At 37.1% G+C, this 16327-nt stretch overlaps 1 protein-coding gene across 1 annotated transcript in view; it reads left to right on the forward strand.

Moving 5' to 3' along the window:
- Pkhd1l1 (PKHD1 like 1) overlaps positions 1–16327 on the forward strand; it is a 140231-nt gene that overhangs the window by 74914 nt on the left and 48990 nt on the right. The window contains exons 39-48 of the mRNA XM_051202508.1: positions 781–1029; positions 1657–1806; positions 3407–3581; positions 4435–4591; positions 4970–5126; positions 6061–6140; positions 6945–7074; positions 8004–8133; positions 13006–13247; positions 14812–14948. Of these exons, the coding sequence (XP_051058465.1) occupies positions 781–1029; positions 1657–1806; positions 3407–3581; positions 4435–4591; positions 4970–5126; positions 6061–6140; positions 6945–7074; positions 8004–8133; positions 13006–13247; positions 14812–14948 (1607 nt within the window). The remainder of the gene's footprint in view (positions 1–780; positions 1030–1656; positions 1807–3406; positions 3582–4434; positions 4592–4969; positions 5127–6060; positions 6141–6944; positions 7075–8003; positions 8134–13005; positions 13248–14811; positions 14949–16327) is intronic.

Consider the following 16327-nt stretch of genomic DNA (forward strand, 5'->3'; position numbering starts at 1 on the left):
CAGAGAGTGGTGATATTTTATTTGTGGTCTAACAAATAAAGCTTGCCTGAAGATCAGAGTGCAGAGTTAGCCACACTAGTTAGCTATAGGCAGTGGTGGCTCACACCTTTAATCTCAGTACTTGGGAATCATATTTCTTTAATTCCAGCACTAGGGACATGGAGACAGGAATGATACGGCTGGGGAGAGAAAGGAATATAAGGCAGGAGGAGACAGGAACTCATTGCATTCAGTCTGAGGACTCATAGGGACTGGATCGCCCCTTTGGTCTGAGGATTCAGTAGAGGCAAGAGTTCTCTCTTGAGGCTGGCTCTTTTACTTCTCTGACCTTAGAGCATTTACATCTTTATCTGGCTCTGGGATTTTATTTTTCAGACTTATTAGAACCCATGCTGTACAGAAGGGCTAGAAAACAATGAACACTGAGATAAGTCATAAGTAATGAATTACAATAAACTGGTATATATTGTAGTAAAAATGTATGTATTATGTGTATTGTTATTTATTAGTTTTAAAACACTGGATATTATTTTGTTTTCTTTTGCATTTTGGTTTTTAAGACAGGGTTTCTGTCCTGGAATTTGCTCTGTAGACTAGGCTAGCCTTGAACTCAGTGATCCAGGTTCACCTGTCTCTGCCTCTATAGAATAATGGGATTAAAGGCACTTCCTGCTCAACTGGATATTATTTTTTCATAGCAGTAAAGTTACACATCTTTTAAGTGCATACGGAAACATTAGTCTGTAGCATGTATTTATATTGTTCCATTTCTGTTTTAAGGTCCACCAGGAACGGAAGTTGAAATAACAGGTTCTAACCTTGGATTTGATATCTCCAGTGTTTCAGTGATGATAAATGACAGTGCGTGTAATGTGACAGCTGTCAATGACAGTGTGTTACAGTGCGTTGTGGGAGAACATGCAGGGGGCATGTTTCCAGTGATGATGCTTCACAAGACAAAAGGCTCTGCCCTCTCCTCTGTTGTGTTTGAGTACCCACTTTATATTCAGGATATTTATCCAAGACAAGGTGATCAGATAAATAGTTCATATTATTTCAGCACTCATTGACAAATAATATGTTTTTAAAGCCCTGCCATAACCTGTACCTCTTATAAGCATAAAAATAATTATTTTCATCTGTCCAGCAAGTTAACATACAAGAGTATTATCATTCAAAACAATACATTTTATATTTCTCTTACTACTGTAGCATTTAATTAAAAGTTCTCCAATTTGAAATTGCCAAGTAACATGTGGAAATTTTAAAATCATATTTAGTTTAACTGGAATATAATTATTTCTGCAGAAAAATAGTGTTTCTAGTTGAAAATTAATGGCTAAAAACCTCTAAAAAGTATGATGAAAATAATTAAATAGTAACATTATATGTATGTTTTGAGTACTCTGAATTCCTTTGTGACATCTTTTTAAATTGAATTTTAGTTTCTAGAATTATTTACTTGTTACCAGAAATAACATTAATGCACTGAAAATTTAGACACTCCAATGAAAAGATATTTTGGTTTTATTAATAATATATTTCAGATCTAAGAAAGTTCATGTAAAGTGGTTTCCTTTTCAAGTTTTTAACTAAAGCAAATATACAAACAAAGAGGAAGTTTTCCACACATTCACTCACTTTTGTCTTATTCAGGGAGCTTTGGAGGTGGCCAAACCATGACCATCACAGGCACTGGGTTTGATCCTCAGAATTCAGCTCTATTGGTCTGTGGCTCCGAATGTGCAGTAGACAAACTTGGATCGGACTCTAAAACACTATTCTGTGAGATTCCACCTAATAATGGTAATTACTCAAAAACAAAACAAAACAAACAAAAAAAAAATCACAAATTTCCGCCTTTGAGAAATGCAAATTTTAGAAAGATTATAGTCTCTTTTCTTAAGTTGTTGAATTCTTTTGACATAACTAATTCCTATTTGTGAACATCCTGACTTCAAGTAATTTGGTCAGAACTTTACTTTCTACTGTTACAACTCTGAGGACTTTAGTTTGTGACATCAATTGGTGGCTGGCTCTTAGTTGGGCATTCAGTTTGAGAACATGTCTTTGGTTTGTGTTAGTTATATTTTCTTTAAAGGCAACTAAGGAATGCTAAGAGAGGGAGAAATAATATTCCCCAGGGAGGAGAACATCAAATGTTATCCAATCCCAATGGTCAGCCCCTAAAACATACACTAATCACATTTTATTTAGAAAATTATATATATATATATATATAGGAAAGAGAGACCATTAACCTGAAACAGAGCAAGGAAAGGTATAAAAGGTATATGAGAGAGTTTAGAGGGAAAGGAAAAAAGAGAGCAAATTATATATTTATAGTATAATTTAAAAAATAAAAGTAATCTTAAAAGATGAATTAGTGCAACGTGCTTGTATATGAACAGGATTTGAGCCCTAAGCATTTCTTAGGAAAAGCTTTGAACCTCTATCTGCCTCAGATTATTCATGTACCAAATTAGGTTTAACATAGTGGCATTCTTCATAGGGTTATAGTGCAGTTGATAGATGTAGAAGGATGGATATCTGCACATGATACACGGTTTTCTGCTATAATAATACTTGTTTATTTTTACTGGTTGGAAATAAAATCTAAGCTCTGGGAAATCCCTAAATGTCAAATCTTGCTACTTCTTTTTTATTTCCAGCTAAGTGAGTTGGCTTTTCCCTACTCCAGGTTTCTGTTAAATGGAGACATTGCTAGTCCTAATTTGGTTGGCTGTGAATCTCAACTGTCTACTTTGATGTAAAAAAAAATTTATTATTATTTAACAAAATTTAAGAAGGCTTTTAAATGACTTTTTAAGACAAAGAATATGCTTTATGTGCAATTATTTTAACATAAAATTTTATAGTTTTGTGAACTTTTGCCTACTTGATACTTTCGATGTGTAGTTTTACTGTATCTTGATAAAATGATGCAGTGATAACTGGAGAAAACTGCCAGATTGTGAACTTCCACACTGGCTCCTTCTCTTTTGTACCTGTTAAATGGGTTCCGTGTTGTGTTTCAGCTCTTCCTGTCTCCTCTGTTGCCTGTGCTTCCATCTCTCCTTTTTCTAACTCTAATTTGCAGTGTTAGACCTTGTAGGAGTGGAAATCTAAGGTGACAGGTTTGCAGCATTTTCCATGAGAGCAGTTCTGAGAGAAGACTGAGGGGAGTTTTTTCCTTCTTCTTGCCCCTTCTTCCCTTGTTAACAGTGTTTATAGGTTCTGTGATATTTTTAGCTGTTGCTAGAGGATTTTGCTAGTTTGTGTACAACCTATGAGCATTATGAAGAGCTCAACAGAGAAGTGGAATAATAATGAACATATTTAGGGGTTTTGATGTGAATATGGGCCTGATGGCAGAGGTATATTCAGTTTGAGTCCCTTCTCATAGGCAGTGGACCCGATCAAGCCTGTGGAGTGAATGTGGTCAACGGGAAGGACTCATCCCAATCCACAATGCCGTTTACATACACCTTGTCTCTGACACCGCTGGTCACTGAAATATCTCCCAGGAGAGGCAGCACAGCAGGGGGCACCAGACTTACAGTCACAGGATCTAGATTCAGGTACTGTCTTCACACAGGTGCATATCAACATGCTTCTAGACCTGCTCTCTCCTAAGCCTCATAGTAACCAGTCTCGTAGTGTGGACCTTGCTGTTGGCAAGTCCTGCTTCAGAGAGGAAATAGCACTAACACTTTGCATTCACTGGATACAGACTCTGTGCTAGGGACTTTTCTATGCACAGAAGCTTTCTTCTGCCATATAAGGTGTTTTTATGCCACCTCATGTTCAGGAGACGAAGATGCAAGAGATGAAATGACTTGCCCCAAATCTAGCTATCAGCTGACAAACACAAATCATTGCTTATACTTTCCCCATCAGCTCATCTCCAGCCCCAGAATTTCCTTGGAAGAAAAGAAACATCTTTCCCCTCATCAGAGCCACTCCTTTGCAAACATCCAGGCTCTTTTTCTGATATCATTGTTCAGTGGCACTGGTATCATTCTTCAGTAGATGAGTTTCTCAAGTGTTCACAGTTCCTTTGAACATGAGTTTCAAGTAGAGGATGCGGTCGAAGGCTTGTGGCTATGCTCATAATATTGCAAAGGGAAAAAAAAAATCCATGAACAATTTCTGTAGTTTGTAAAATGCAACTATTTGGAGACCACAAAGAGTCTTGATGGCTTAAGCGCAGGAAGCTATTCATTTAATATTAGAACACTTGCTAGTTTGTACATTCCTATATCTTAAAGCCTCTGTTCACTTTTTCTCAACAAATATGGTGGCAGCCTGCACTTTGATAGACCATAGGACATGATCATTGATTTTACAGTAACATATGAAATGCAGGGCTTTTAATACTCAAAGTAGAAATTCAAGATAAGCATGTGTGGTTAACCTTTTCTTCCTCTACAGTGAAAACACACAGGATGTTCACGTCTCCATAGCCAATGACCAATGTGATGTCCAGTACTCCAACAAGACACATATCATCTGTGTGACAAGTCCTCATGCTCCTTCAGGGTGGGCCCCAGTTCATATCAGCATCAGAAACATCGGCATGGCCAAAGTGGTAATGGTGGTTGCATATAATAACCACAGCAATGAAAATCTAGTGCCCTGGAGGTGGGCTGTTTGCTAGCAAATATCTTCTCTTAATAACTCCAACAAATAATCTAACTATTCCTATACTAAGCTTAAGCAGTGTACATATTTATGACTTATCACGCATGTTTCATTTCATATTTTAATTAATCCATGTGTGACATAATTAATAATAGGTTTTGACTTTTTATAATCATGAAATAATTGAGTCATCTGTAACATCTTTCAAGTGAGTTTCATTTCATTACTTAGATAAATGTATCTTGTTCTAGATTTTATTTTATCTTCTTTGAGAAATTTTCTGTTAAATCCTCTGAATATTATGGCTTCACACATGCTGTTACAGGAGAACCCTGACTTCTTATATGTTGATGTTTGGTCTGCCAACTCCTCCTGGGGAGGAAAACCACCACCAGAGGAAGGGGCACTTGCTGTTATTACAGAAGGACAGATAATTCTGCTGGACCAAAGTACGCCTATTCTGAAAATGCTACTCATTCAAGGTAAATTTGTGAAAATCTGTACATTAGCCACTGCTAATTATTTTTATGACGTTGCTTCAACCAAAGTTTGAACATTTGTCTTTGTACAGGGCTTTTAAAATCTTTTTGCAGTTATGAATTTATTTAGTGTGTTGCCACCAGCATTCTTCAAACTTTGTTTCACCAAACTTTTTTTTTTTTCAGTAATAGTAGTGTCTTGATGTACTCACATTTGATTGATTAAAATAACAGCACTTCCCATGTCATAACTATTGAGATAGTGGGTCCCAGAGGCTATAAAATTGTAGCAGTTTGCTCAAGTAAGTTGTAAACAACCCCTGATTGCCCTTGAAAGATGAGTACAAGTCTCTCCTTTGCTTGTGAACCTGATTTCAGTTATAGCCTAAGTTCTCTCTATTTCTTGGCATTCTGACTCTGCTATAGTAATAAAATAACCACAACAACTGCAATTATACACAAAAGAGATATTAAACAGTAATTATGAAGCATGTGGAGCTTTTATAAATAAACCTTGGTGTAATGGTCTTTGTGCTTAAAAACTGCTGTAATATTATGATTTGTTTTTTAGCTTCTTCAATTATAAATATGTTTGTTATTTGAAGGTAAAGTTGTACTATTTTCAAGTTGACACCAATCTTAGAAAGAGTCATCTTAGGATATTCTTAGCAATGATGTTACTTGAGCCATTTCTGTGGCACAAAATAGTAAAAAAATCAGAGCTAACTTTTTATCGAAAGGTTAGAGCTGATGTTGATGTTATAATGGCTTCTATAAAGACAACTCTGTCTTTGTTAATAGTTTATTTGTTGAGGTTCTGTTTTATAGCATTAACTTGTATAGTTGTACTGTTTACTGATAATAGAAATAACCCTACAATTTGTTTTGCTGTCAACTCTTGGGGTCTTGTGACATATTAAAATTATGTGGTTCATAGGTGGGACTCTGATATTTGATGAAGCTGATATTGAACTCCAGGCAGAAAATATCCTAATCACAGATGGGGGTGTTCTTCAGGTACAGAAAATATTATATATCTAATTTTGTTGCTTAAAATACTATGTGTAAAATAAATAGTCAATTCTATAAAGTTTTCCTGAAGTTGTCTCTGTTTAGATAGGTTTAATTAGGGTAATCAACCTGCAGGAGGTTTCTCAGCATAGTCCTGCATCTTGATAGAGAAAACATAGTATGTTGTCAAATTTAAAGTAAAGGGAAGAGTGCCCTGGGTCAGCCAGCATGCTTTCTAAGGTGAGCTGTTGTATATTGACCTATTAGAAAACTTAAGTCTTAGTGTTGGCGTAGGGCGGAGAAGCAGGGAGGGCAGCTAGCAAGATGACCCAACAAGAAAAAGTGGACAGCACCGAAGATCAACACTGGAGGTCATATTCTAGTCTCCACATTGACTTTAATCACATTTGAGGTACCAGGGTAACATTGTTTAAACACTGAGTCCTTTTGATATTGATGTTTTCTGTGTCACAATAACACCCACCTGCACCTACAACACTCAGGAAACATACACACACAAAGCATACACACTGGATGCTCTTCCATAGGACCCAGGTTCAATTCCCAGCATCCACATGGTGGCCCCACAACTGTCTGTAACTCCAGTGCAAGGTATCTGACACGCCCCCCAGATAAATGTGCACATTAAAAATGAAAATAAATAAATAATTTTAAAAAAATTAAGTGTTACATTGTGAAAATGACAGCTCTCAACTGGGGAAGAAAAGGAAAAAATAGTTACTTTTGCTGGATTAGAAATGTAAATTGTTGAGATTTAGTTTTCTGAACAAGGTCTATGAATTCTTTCAGATTGGGACAGAGGCATCCCCGTTTCAACACCAGGCTGTCATTACTCTGCATGGGCATCTCAGGTCCCCTGAGCTCCCTGTGTATGGAGCTAAAACATTGGCAGTGCGAGAGGGCACACTGGATTTGCACGGTAGGCTGAAGACACTCCAATAAATGATAATAAACTTTGCAGGTTGCTCCTATCTTTGGACGGTCTTTATACTCCTTTCTTTCTGATTCTACCTCTTAGTCTAGAGAGCCCCACACACAAACAAGTCTCAGAACCAAGGCCATGCCTTCCTCTGGGCCATTCCATACCATACTCTCCTCATAGCCATTTCTATGGCTACCCCAACACTTTTATCTCCATTGGCAATTGCATATGTGCTCTGCTTACTATTACTCTGATTGAAAAGGCACTAACTTTGGAATTAGAAGACAGTAATATCTTCATTTTTACTTCTTAATATATGATATTTCTAAAATATAAAAATGTAAATTATACTTTTCTATGGTTATATTTCAGTTTATTGTCATCGAGTAATGTGGTTTGATCATGTTTTAGGTCCAGCATGATATAGTTTAAGCATGAATGGAATCATCTTTACACAGATGTTTTCCATATGGTGAAAATTATAGACTTTTGTGAACACAGAATGCCATGAACAGGAATACTATGACTATATATGTCCTATGTGGTACTGAATATACATCCTATTGTGATTTCTTAGATATTCATATGTTTGATTTATCTGTAGATTATCAGTTTAAGCAGTACATGACAACAATGATATGATCACAATTTATACTGTTTCTATAAAGAATATTTTCACAAACAGAACACACCATTGCAGATGCACAATTTGCTAATTCCATGCATTATTATAAAGGCATGCTATTATACACCTGATTGTCAACTTTCTGAAGCAGTAATTTTTCATCGTTCTTATTTTAGTAAGTGGTGAAATCCCAAGGTAAAATATGCCTTCCCCAAATCGGTATCATTCAAACGCAGAAAGCACTTAGTAACCCAGCAAACACATCTGCAGAGATGCTGCTCAGTTTGTATGTGGCTTCCAGGTCTGCCCGTTCCTGTGGTCTGGACTCGCTTGGCTCACACCGCAAATGCAGGAGAATGGACTTTGGTTGTTCAACAAGCAGTGACGTGGAAGGCAGGAGATAGCATCGTGATTGCTAGCACAGGACACAGGTATCTAGTGATGCTGATTTATTTAAGACACAGGTTTTTCTTTTTACTCTAAGTGTTGTCCTCTCTCTTAATTGTCACAGCCTCTTAAGCCCCAGCTGTCTGAATCAGCAGGCAGCTCTGGTATCAGCAGCAGTTAGGCAGCAAGAGCTGCAGCTTGAGGGAATTCTGTTACTTTAGGAACCGACTCTTTCAAAGTTATGAAGGGAATTTATATAAATCTCTGTCCCTCTAAAGAACTCAAGATTCAAAGGTTGCGGTGGAATTCTGCTCCTCGGGGAGCCTGAACAGCAAGTAATTCATCTCCTTCTTGCATCTCTTCAGAAGTTTTTGAGTTTCTTCTCTCCCCTCCTTATAAATCCTTCTCCACCTGGCTCCTCCCTACAAAGTCCTGTAAGCTGCTTGCTGACCCAGCCTCCTTATAGCAGGTGAATTCTATTTAATCAAACACATCTTTGCATCAATAATCAAGTGTCCCAGCGCAAAAACTAAAGTAACACACCTCAAATGATATGCTACAACATAGAAGAGGATGATTTGGAATCTCCAAAAACTGTTTTATTCTAACTTGAGCCATTTGGTAAAGAACCACAAACAGCCAAATGCATGTGGATCAGGTGTTAACTTCTGTGGTCACCACTGTGTTTAGTTTTCGGTGACTGGATTTGTTATGAGAGCAAGGATAGATCTGAACCACGGTAAATCAATGTGTAGCAGTAAAATACTGTATCTTACGAGGTTAGATTCTTGGGTGAGATTTCACAGGGAAACAAGCACTGTGCTACTAAAAGTCATTTGAAAACGTCTGACTGCGGTGCTTTAGCTAAAGACATCCATGAAAACAAAAATGCAAATGAGCTTCTTTGTCTGGGGTCAGCTGAGGACTCACAAGCAGCAGGCAGAACCCCTTTACCCTTCCTGCTTGGCAGAGTTTCCCCCTGAGTAAACCTGGAGGTGCGACAGGGTAAAGAGAGAAGAAATCAGTATAATGCAAAGAGCTAGCGGCACTTTTCACACCTGAAGTTGCCTATTCCTCCTCCCCCCTTAATTTCCACTCAGTTACGTATTCTAGCAATTAAGAAATTAAAATGTGGTACAGCTGCCCCAAGAATATCAGGGAGCGACGACGAGAAGAGCTTTAGTTTAGCTTGGTGTTTAAATTACAGACACCAAGCTAGTTTATCGGGAATTGAAGAGTAATTATGACAAGAAACAGATCTGCCAAGCCCGTGGCTGGGTTTAAAAAATTAAAATGCAAGATGCCATTTTTCAAGTTAAAAATAGGCTGGCAGATGTTAGGGAGAGATAAATATATACTTGCAGATTTAGCTCTGTAAGTATTCCTTTCCTTGGAAGGAAATTTAAATTATATAATGACAAAATTAAAAAAAAAAGAGGAAGAAAACCACGGGGCTCACTAATAAATAGAAAAATCTCAATTTATAGCCTTTCTGTGTGGAATTAAAGAGCCACTTTACAATGTAGAATGGAGCTGGAAGCTAGGCTCACAACCAAATCATCAAGAAACATGAGTTAAGGGGTTTCCCATCAAATCTAATTCGCTATTCATAGGTGAATTTATTCTAAGAACTTATAAAACCAGAGCTAAGAAAATGGCTTTTCTGTAACAAGGTTAGTTAAAAGGAGGTAGTGAATTTGGGAGGGTGAGGTTGGAAAGTTTCTACACCCCGATAAGCCTCTCCACCTATGCAGCAATTCAAATCAGATCAAATCAAACTGAATCAGAAAAAAGCCCACATTTAATGGATACAATGCTCCCAGTGACCTTCCAGACTCCCAGAGAGGAGATGGGAAAGGGAGACTGGAAAAAAACTGTTTTCTGGGGGGGGCAGTTTAAGTACCCCATGGGAACAATCTTGAGCACCTGGGGGGGGGGGGATCATTATTTGGCAGGTTTTCTGAGATGCAGCAGGGTTTGAAGAGAAATGGTGAGGGCGGCTTGGGTGGAACTTCCACCATTACATTCCTGACTCTTTGGGTATATGGATGGATGCCAGGGTTGGGGCAAAGCTTTTCACAACAGAGATCAGATATTGGAGGGATATAATGGCAAGAATTGATGCAATCATATTTTAATTAAATAAAGGAGATTTTAAAATTTTAAGGCTAGAGAAAAAACAAAAAGGAATGTCTTTTTGTGTGGGCTGACCTGTGTCCACTCGAAGCAACCACTCACCATGGCCTTTTTCCGGTCTCTCTTTGCTCCAGTATAGACTATTTCTGCAATGTTGTCACCTCCCGCCTCACACAGCTACTGTGACTTTGCACGGGGGCGGAAGATACAATAGCAAAGGTGCCTCAAAGCAAATAGCTCATAAGCTTGAGACATCCCTACAAAAGTAAGGAAAAGTGAGTTTAGGTTCACATGATGTTAAAAAACGACATCTATAATTTCCCAGGCATATAGCTGGGTTGGCAGAGTGCTTACCCAGCATGCACCAAGCCTCAGTCAACTTCATGTTGCAGCTGCTAAATTAGAACATGGAGGGGAGGTACATGCCTGTAAAGCCAGCATGCAGTAGGTAGGCAGAAGAAACAAAGAGTAAGGGCATTCTCAGCTACACAAAAATTCAAGGTAAACTTGGGATAGACCAGACCCTAAGAAGCAAACAAAAAAACCCAGTTGAAGAACAGCCTAAACTGCTTCCACACACCATGGGTGGGATCCAGTCCCTTTTTTATGCTTTCTGGAAACAGTCTTTTATTTATTTATTTTGATTTCATTTTACATTCCAATCACAGTTCTCCCTCCCACTCCTCCCAAACTGTAAGGGCTCCATGGGGAGTCAACAAAGCCTGGCCTATTAAGTTGAGGCAGGACCAACCCCCCCCCCTTCACCCCCATTAACTCCAAGCATGGCTCCTTCCCATAGGGAAGTCTCTACCTATTCCCATCTCTTCCTCCCACAGCTCCTCTTATGGGTCTTTAGGGATTCTGGGTTCCTATGGCTACCTACCATCTTGAACCGCAATTTTGTTAAGTATCCTCTAATTTCTTTCATTGTTATCCTGTAAAAAAAAAATCGTTACACTGTTTATAAAATTTCCATGTCCATCTCAAAGCCAAGTGCCCTCCTTCCCCCTTGTAACAGAGTCTAACCTTTTACTTCATCAGGGCATTGGCAGTGACTTTCCTATGCCCATGACCCTTACCTCCTATGCAGCAAATCTTTCAGCTCTGCCCTTGAAATTCTGTTCCCTCAGCATTTTCCTGCTTTCCGTTTTACTTTGTTTACCATATCTGGATGATTGGGGCATCTTCCTGGTTTTGTTAAATGCTCAGGGCGCAAAATCATTCAGTAGGTCCCAGATCAGAGAATATGACACAGGGCTGCAGTTCCAAGTGCCAACAGGGAAGGACGCAGGTTGTGATAGCAATCTAGAAGGGTTGAGAAAGACGGCAGAGTTCATTTTTAATTTAGCTTATATGACACTGGCATTGTATCCAGTTTTTCAAGCTAGGAAAGAACTCCAGGAAAAAGGAGAACAGAAGAAAGTATAGGCATCTCCCCCAAGCTTGCCTGTTCTCGGAACCAGACACACTTTGTAGAAACTATACCATAATGTACTTGGTACCCTCAGCTTGGTACCCTTTCTACCTGCTATTTCCCAGATTTATCTCTATGCCTGGAAAGCAAGCTAGACCCCAAATTTGTTGGAGACCTGCATATATGAATGTATACATTAAGGAATTAATAACAGTTGTTTGCTGTGGTTAGAATTTTGAGTGTTTTAGAGAATAAACTGCAACTGAACAATTTCTCTGCTTAGAAACTTCTAATGCCTTTCCTTTGTAAGAGTGTCTCTACTTGGTCATGATTGATACTCTGGCCCAGATGATCCTGGCTGTAGGAAGGCATCATGTATATCTTACCAGATGCTTAGCAAGCTCTCTGACCTCTCTCCATTGATGCCAGTAACACTGTCCTTCCCATCTCTTTTACAGTCATTGCTGGAACTATAAAGTCATTCTCATTTAAGGACCTCTGAGGGGGCAGGAGAAGGAGAAGGAGGGTGTGGTTGGTGTGCAAAGTGAAAAAATAATTGTTTTTAAATAAAAAAAGAACCTCTGAGGATGCTCCTCAAAACTACATATGATAATTTTTTGTGTACTCTGAAATAAGCTAGCACTTGGGTTTGAAATGAGTCATAAAACTGTCTCGAAGTATAAAATGCTTTCCTCAAATATGTCTTGAGAATAGGGAATGATGTTTTTAAAAAGCACCTTACTTGAGAGGAGGGAGGAGAAACTACAGTTGGGATGTAAAGTAAATGAAAACATTTAATTAATAAAACAATATAAATGTCAGATATCGTACAGATGAATATTTTTATGTACTCATGTATTTATTCTATTTTCAAGGCTGTTATAATTTTGTACTTAATTTGTATTAACTGGAACTTTAATTATGTTACTCAGTGCTGTAAGTTGAATACAAAATGTTCCCTGTAGACCTGTGTATTTGCAAACTTGGTTCCCAACTGGAGATGCTGTTTAGAAGGCTGTAGAATTTTTAGGAAATGGAACCTGGTTAGTGGAAGTATTAGGCGTTGCTATGTTGCTCTCTTCTTCCTGCTTATCGAGACCACATAACCAGATGCCTTGAACTCCTGCTAGCACACCTTTTCTGACATGGTACACTATATCTCTTAAAGTATGCTTTAAAATAAAGCCTTCTCCCATTTAGTTTGATCTTCTTAGATATTTGGTCACATCGGAAAAAAAAAAAAAAAAAAAAAAAAGCAGGCAATAGAAAACACCTTACATTATGACTGAAGCATTTATGAATGTGTAAAACAAATATGGTAAATGGTATGTTAACTTTTTAATTTCTTTTTCTTAAAATTTTATAGACACAGTCAAGGAGAGAATGAGAAACGGACCATTGCTTCAGTATCAGCTGATGGAACGAACATAACACTGACTAGGCCACTAAACTACACACACTTAGGAATTACTGTCACACTCCCTGATGGAACTGTGTTTGATGCAAGGGCAGAGGTTGGAATTCTTACAAGAAATATCTTAATAAGAGGGTCTGATAATGTGGAATGGAATGACAAAATTCCACCATGTCCCGATGGATTTGACACAGGTATTCTTAGCATCCATCATCTAATAGTGATCAAGCTAATTTTCAAGACATATTTGTTTATATTGACGTGTGCTACTCAACTTTAAAACATACCATGTAGACACGAAGTATGGAAATTTGGAAAGACTGGTGACTTGAAAGTATCTGCAGTATAATGATGAAAATGACCATTTCTGATACTAAATTAGAAGAAATGGATGTGCTTGCAATCCATTGATGAAGTCCCTTCCTAGACTTGTGATTTCTTGTTATATGTTTCTATTCTCAGGGTCCTTTATTACGCAGTCTTGATGACTGCAGAGTCATATGTCATCCAGAAGCTGTGTCACTTAAATTTACCAAGAAAATGTATAATACAGGATTTGATGTTTTATTTAGCAAATTTTTAACAATTCTTTACCTCTTTTCCAAAATCTGTAGTATATATGAGAGTAGTTTCATTGTAGACCAATATTGTAGTGAGTAGTTCATGGCCAATGTTGACTATATGGAAAAGTGGATATATGATAAGATAAAGAGATATGTGTATAGAGATATATTTCTATAACTTTTAAATAAACTAGAGCAGCTCCAATGCCTTTGAAAGTTTGGCTCAAACCATTCTTTTCATGAAGGTCTAAATTCTTTGCATGAAGTTCTTACTCATGCTCCATCTGTCATGCTTCATCTGTCTGACCTAATTTGGGTCAACAAGCGTTCCTTTTTATTATAATCATTCCAGAATTCAGACTGTTGTAGGCTTTGTGTCAGTATGGACTTTCATTATCTCAGAAGCAAAGACCAGATGACTAGAAAGGCAAGCCACCAATTAATTGCTTAGCTTCTGAAGTGATGCATATTGTTTCTGTTTATGTGCCATTGACTGGAAATAAGTCAACAGCTATAATGAAGTTCAAGGGAATGAGTTAGTGTAAGGCACTGAACACACAGTAGTACAGAATTATTGGCTATTCTTGCATCTTAATGCTGTGTTTATACTATAAAGAAGAATGTCTTTTGACAAGTTATCTCTTAATATTTTTGTAATCATTAGTAAGTGATGACATGATAACAGACCAAGTTAGTTAATAGCTTTTTCTTCAATGGTAAGCGTAAGTTCATTGGATTTTCTGTTAAATGACCTATTTTCTGATGCCATTTTTTCCGAATCAAGTCTCACAGTAGATATGAAAGCAAATCTCAAGCTATTTAAAATGAGAATACTTCCAGTTATGCAAATTGGTCTGTCAGAATCTAGTGCTAGATAAGCATAATTTTGCATTATGTTAATTCCCAATTTGAAGAGGAAGCGTCAGTAAACAAAATACAATTATCATTACTCATTCAACCGTTAAATTTTATTTAATACTATCTCTAAAAGATGCTTTATAATATGCACACATGAATGAGACAGAGTACTTATCTTTCTTATTATCTAGAAAAAATGATATGAATATGTAATAATTATGTTCCAGAAGGAGGTTAAAATTGTGTGTAAATAAAGAGATATGAAATGAGCATAGGGACATTTTTAACAAGAATATTGTTGTAAGGTCATGAATAATGCTTTAAAATATTTTTAAAGGAGAATTTGCTACACAGACATGCCTTCAAGGAAAGTTTGGAGAAGAAATAGGAAGTGACCAGTTTGGAGGCTGTATTATGTTTCATGCTCCTTTACCTGGGGCTAACATGGTAACTGGAAGGATAGAATATGTGGAGGTAAGGACCGTTGTTCTTAAATCACCAAGGTGTCATACAGTGAATATATATTTAGCTCCTGCTGCTTGCCAGACTCTACTATGATACCAGACAGATAAATTATCAGTTTTAATAAGCCAATATTCACTTACTTGATCATTCCAAATATTTGTTTCTCTATTTTTAAAAAGCATAAATATGGCTACATACAGAATTCAAAACCTAATAATGGCTTCATGTTACATCTAAAACACAAAATTCAATTGCTTTTCATGGGGCTATTGGGAATTCCCTGTGACTTGTTCAGGTCACCTCAGCCACATGGGCCTCCTTCTGTAACTATGTCAAGCACATTTCTGACTTATGTTCACTGCCCTTGTTCTTTGTTTAGTTTAAAATGCTTATCCATCAACATTGCATATGTTACATTCTTCCTTCTACCAGGTTTCTTCTCAATGTTATTACATAAGAGAGCCCTCTCCTTATCATGTTTACTTCAAATTGCTACATAAACTCCTGGTTACCTTTGTTTACTCAAACTCTAGTATTGATGGATTTCAGAATCTTCTTTGTGTCTTTCCAATATTCAGACTTAATAATAATCAGTATGTAACAGTTATTGTCACATATTCAGTGAAGAAAGGAGTAGGTAATGGATTAGATATACAATATCAAAATCCATAAACCCATTCTGGGTACACCTAGAGTGCATTGATAGTGACAGAGTCAATACTTCCACTTTGCCATAGCCTTTTATTAAGATAAATTATACATGTGACGTCCGAGATAAGACTTGGTTGAGATTTCCAGAATTGAGTTGTATATTAAATATTAGTAATAGTAACTTTTATAGAAAGAAAATAAAAGTAAATAGCTCTTCTAATATTTTTCTTTCCTTAGACAACTGACTTATGTTAAAATCACATGTGTTAGCATCTGGTTTATTAGATCAAAGATAATTAGGTATTATAGAGAATAGATAATAATCATAGATAATTAGATCATAGACTTGAAAGAACACTTGAATGGTTAGTAAAAGCACCTAATCTGGACTCATTCCCACTTGCATTGCATCGAGCTTCACAAGTGTGAACAAGGCAATTTCTTCACCCACAAGATGAAAAAGAAGATGTTTATAGAACTTTATTTTGCTGAATAGAATAGTTCAGTAGTAAAGAGTTCTAGTTGATTAAACTAAAGTTTAGTTTTGGAGAGGAGACAAAACACAAAGGATTCAAAGATGGATTTGGGCACATAATATAGAGAGAGCAAAGCTACCTTGTAACAATACGTTTGCTTATTTCATTTATATGCTCATTCATTCATGCCCTAACAAATACTGTCTTGTTGTGTTGCATTATATAAAAGATTGTATTTAGAATAAAATACCATTTTAGAAT

The sequence above is a fragment of the Phodopus roborovskii genome, unplaced genomic scaffold (genome assembly GCF_943737965.1).
Source record: "Phodopus roborovskii unplaced genomic scaffold, PHOROB, whole genome shotgun sequence".
Lineage (NCBI taxonomy): Eukaryota > Metazoa > Chordata > Mammalia > Rodentia > Cricetidae > Phodopus > Phodopus roborovskii.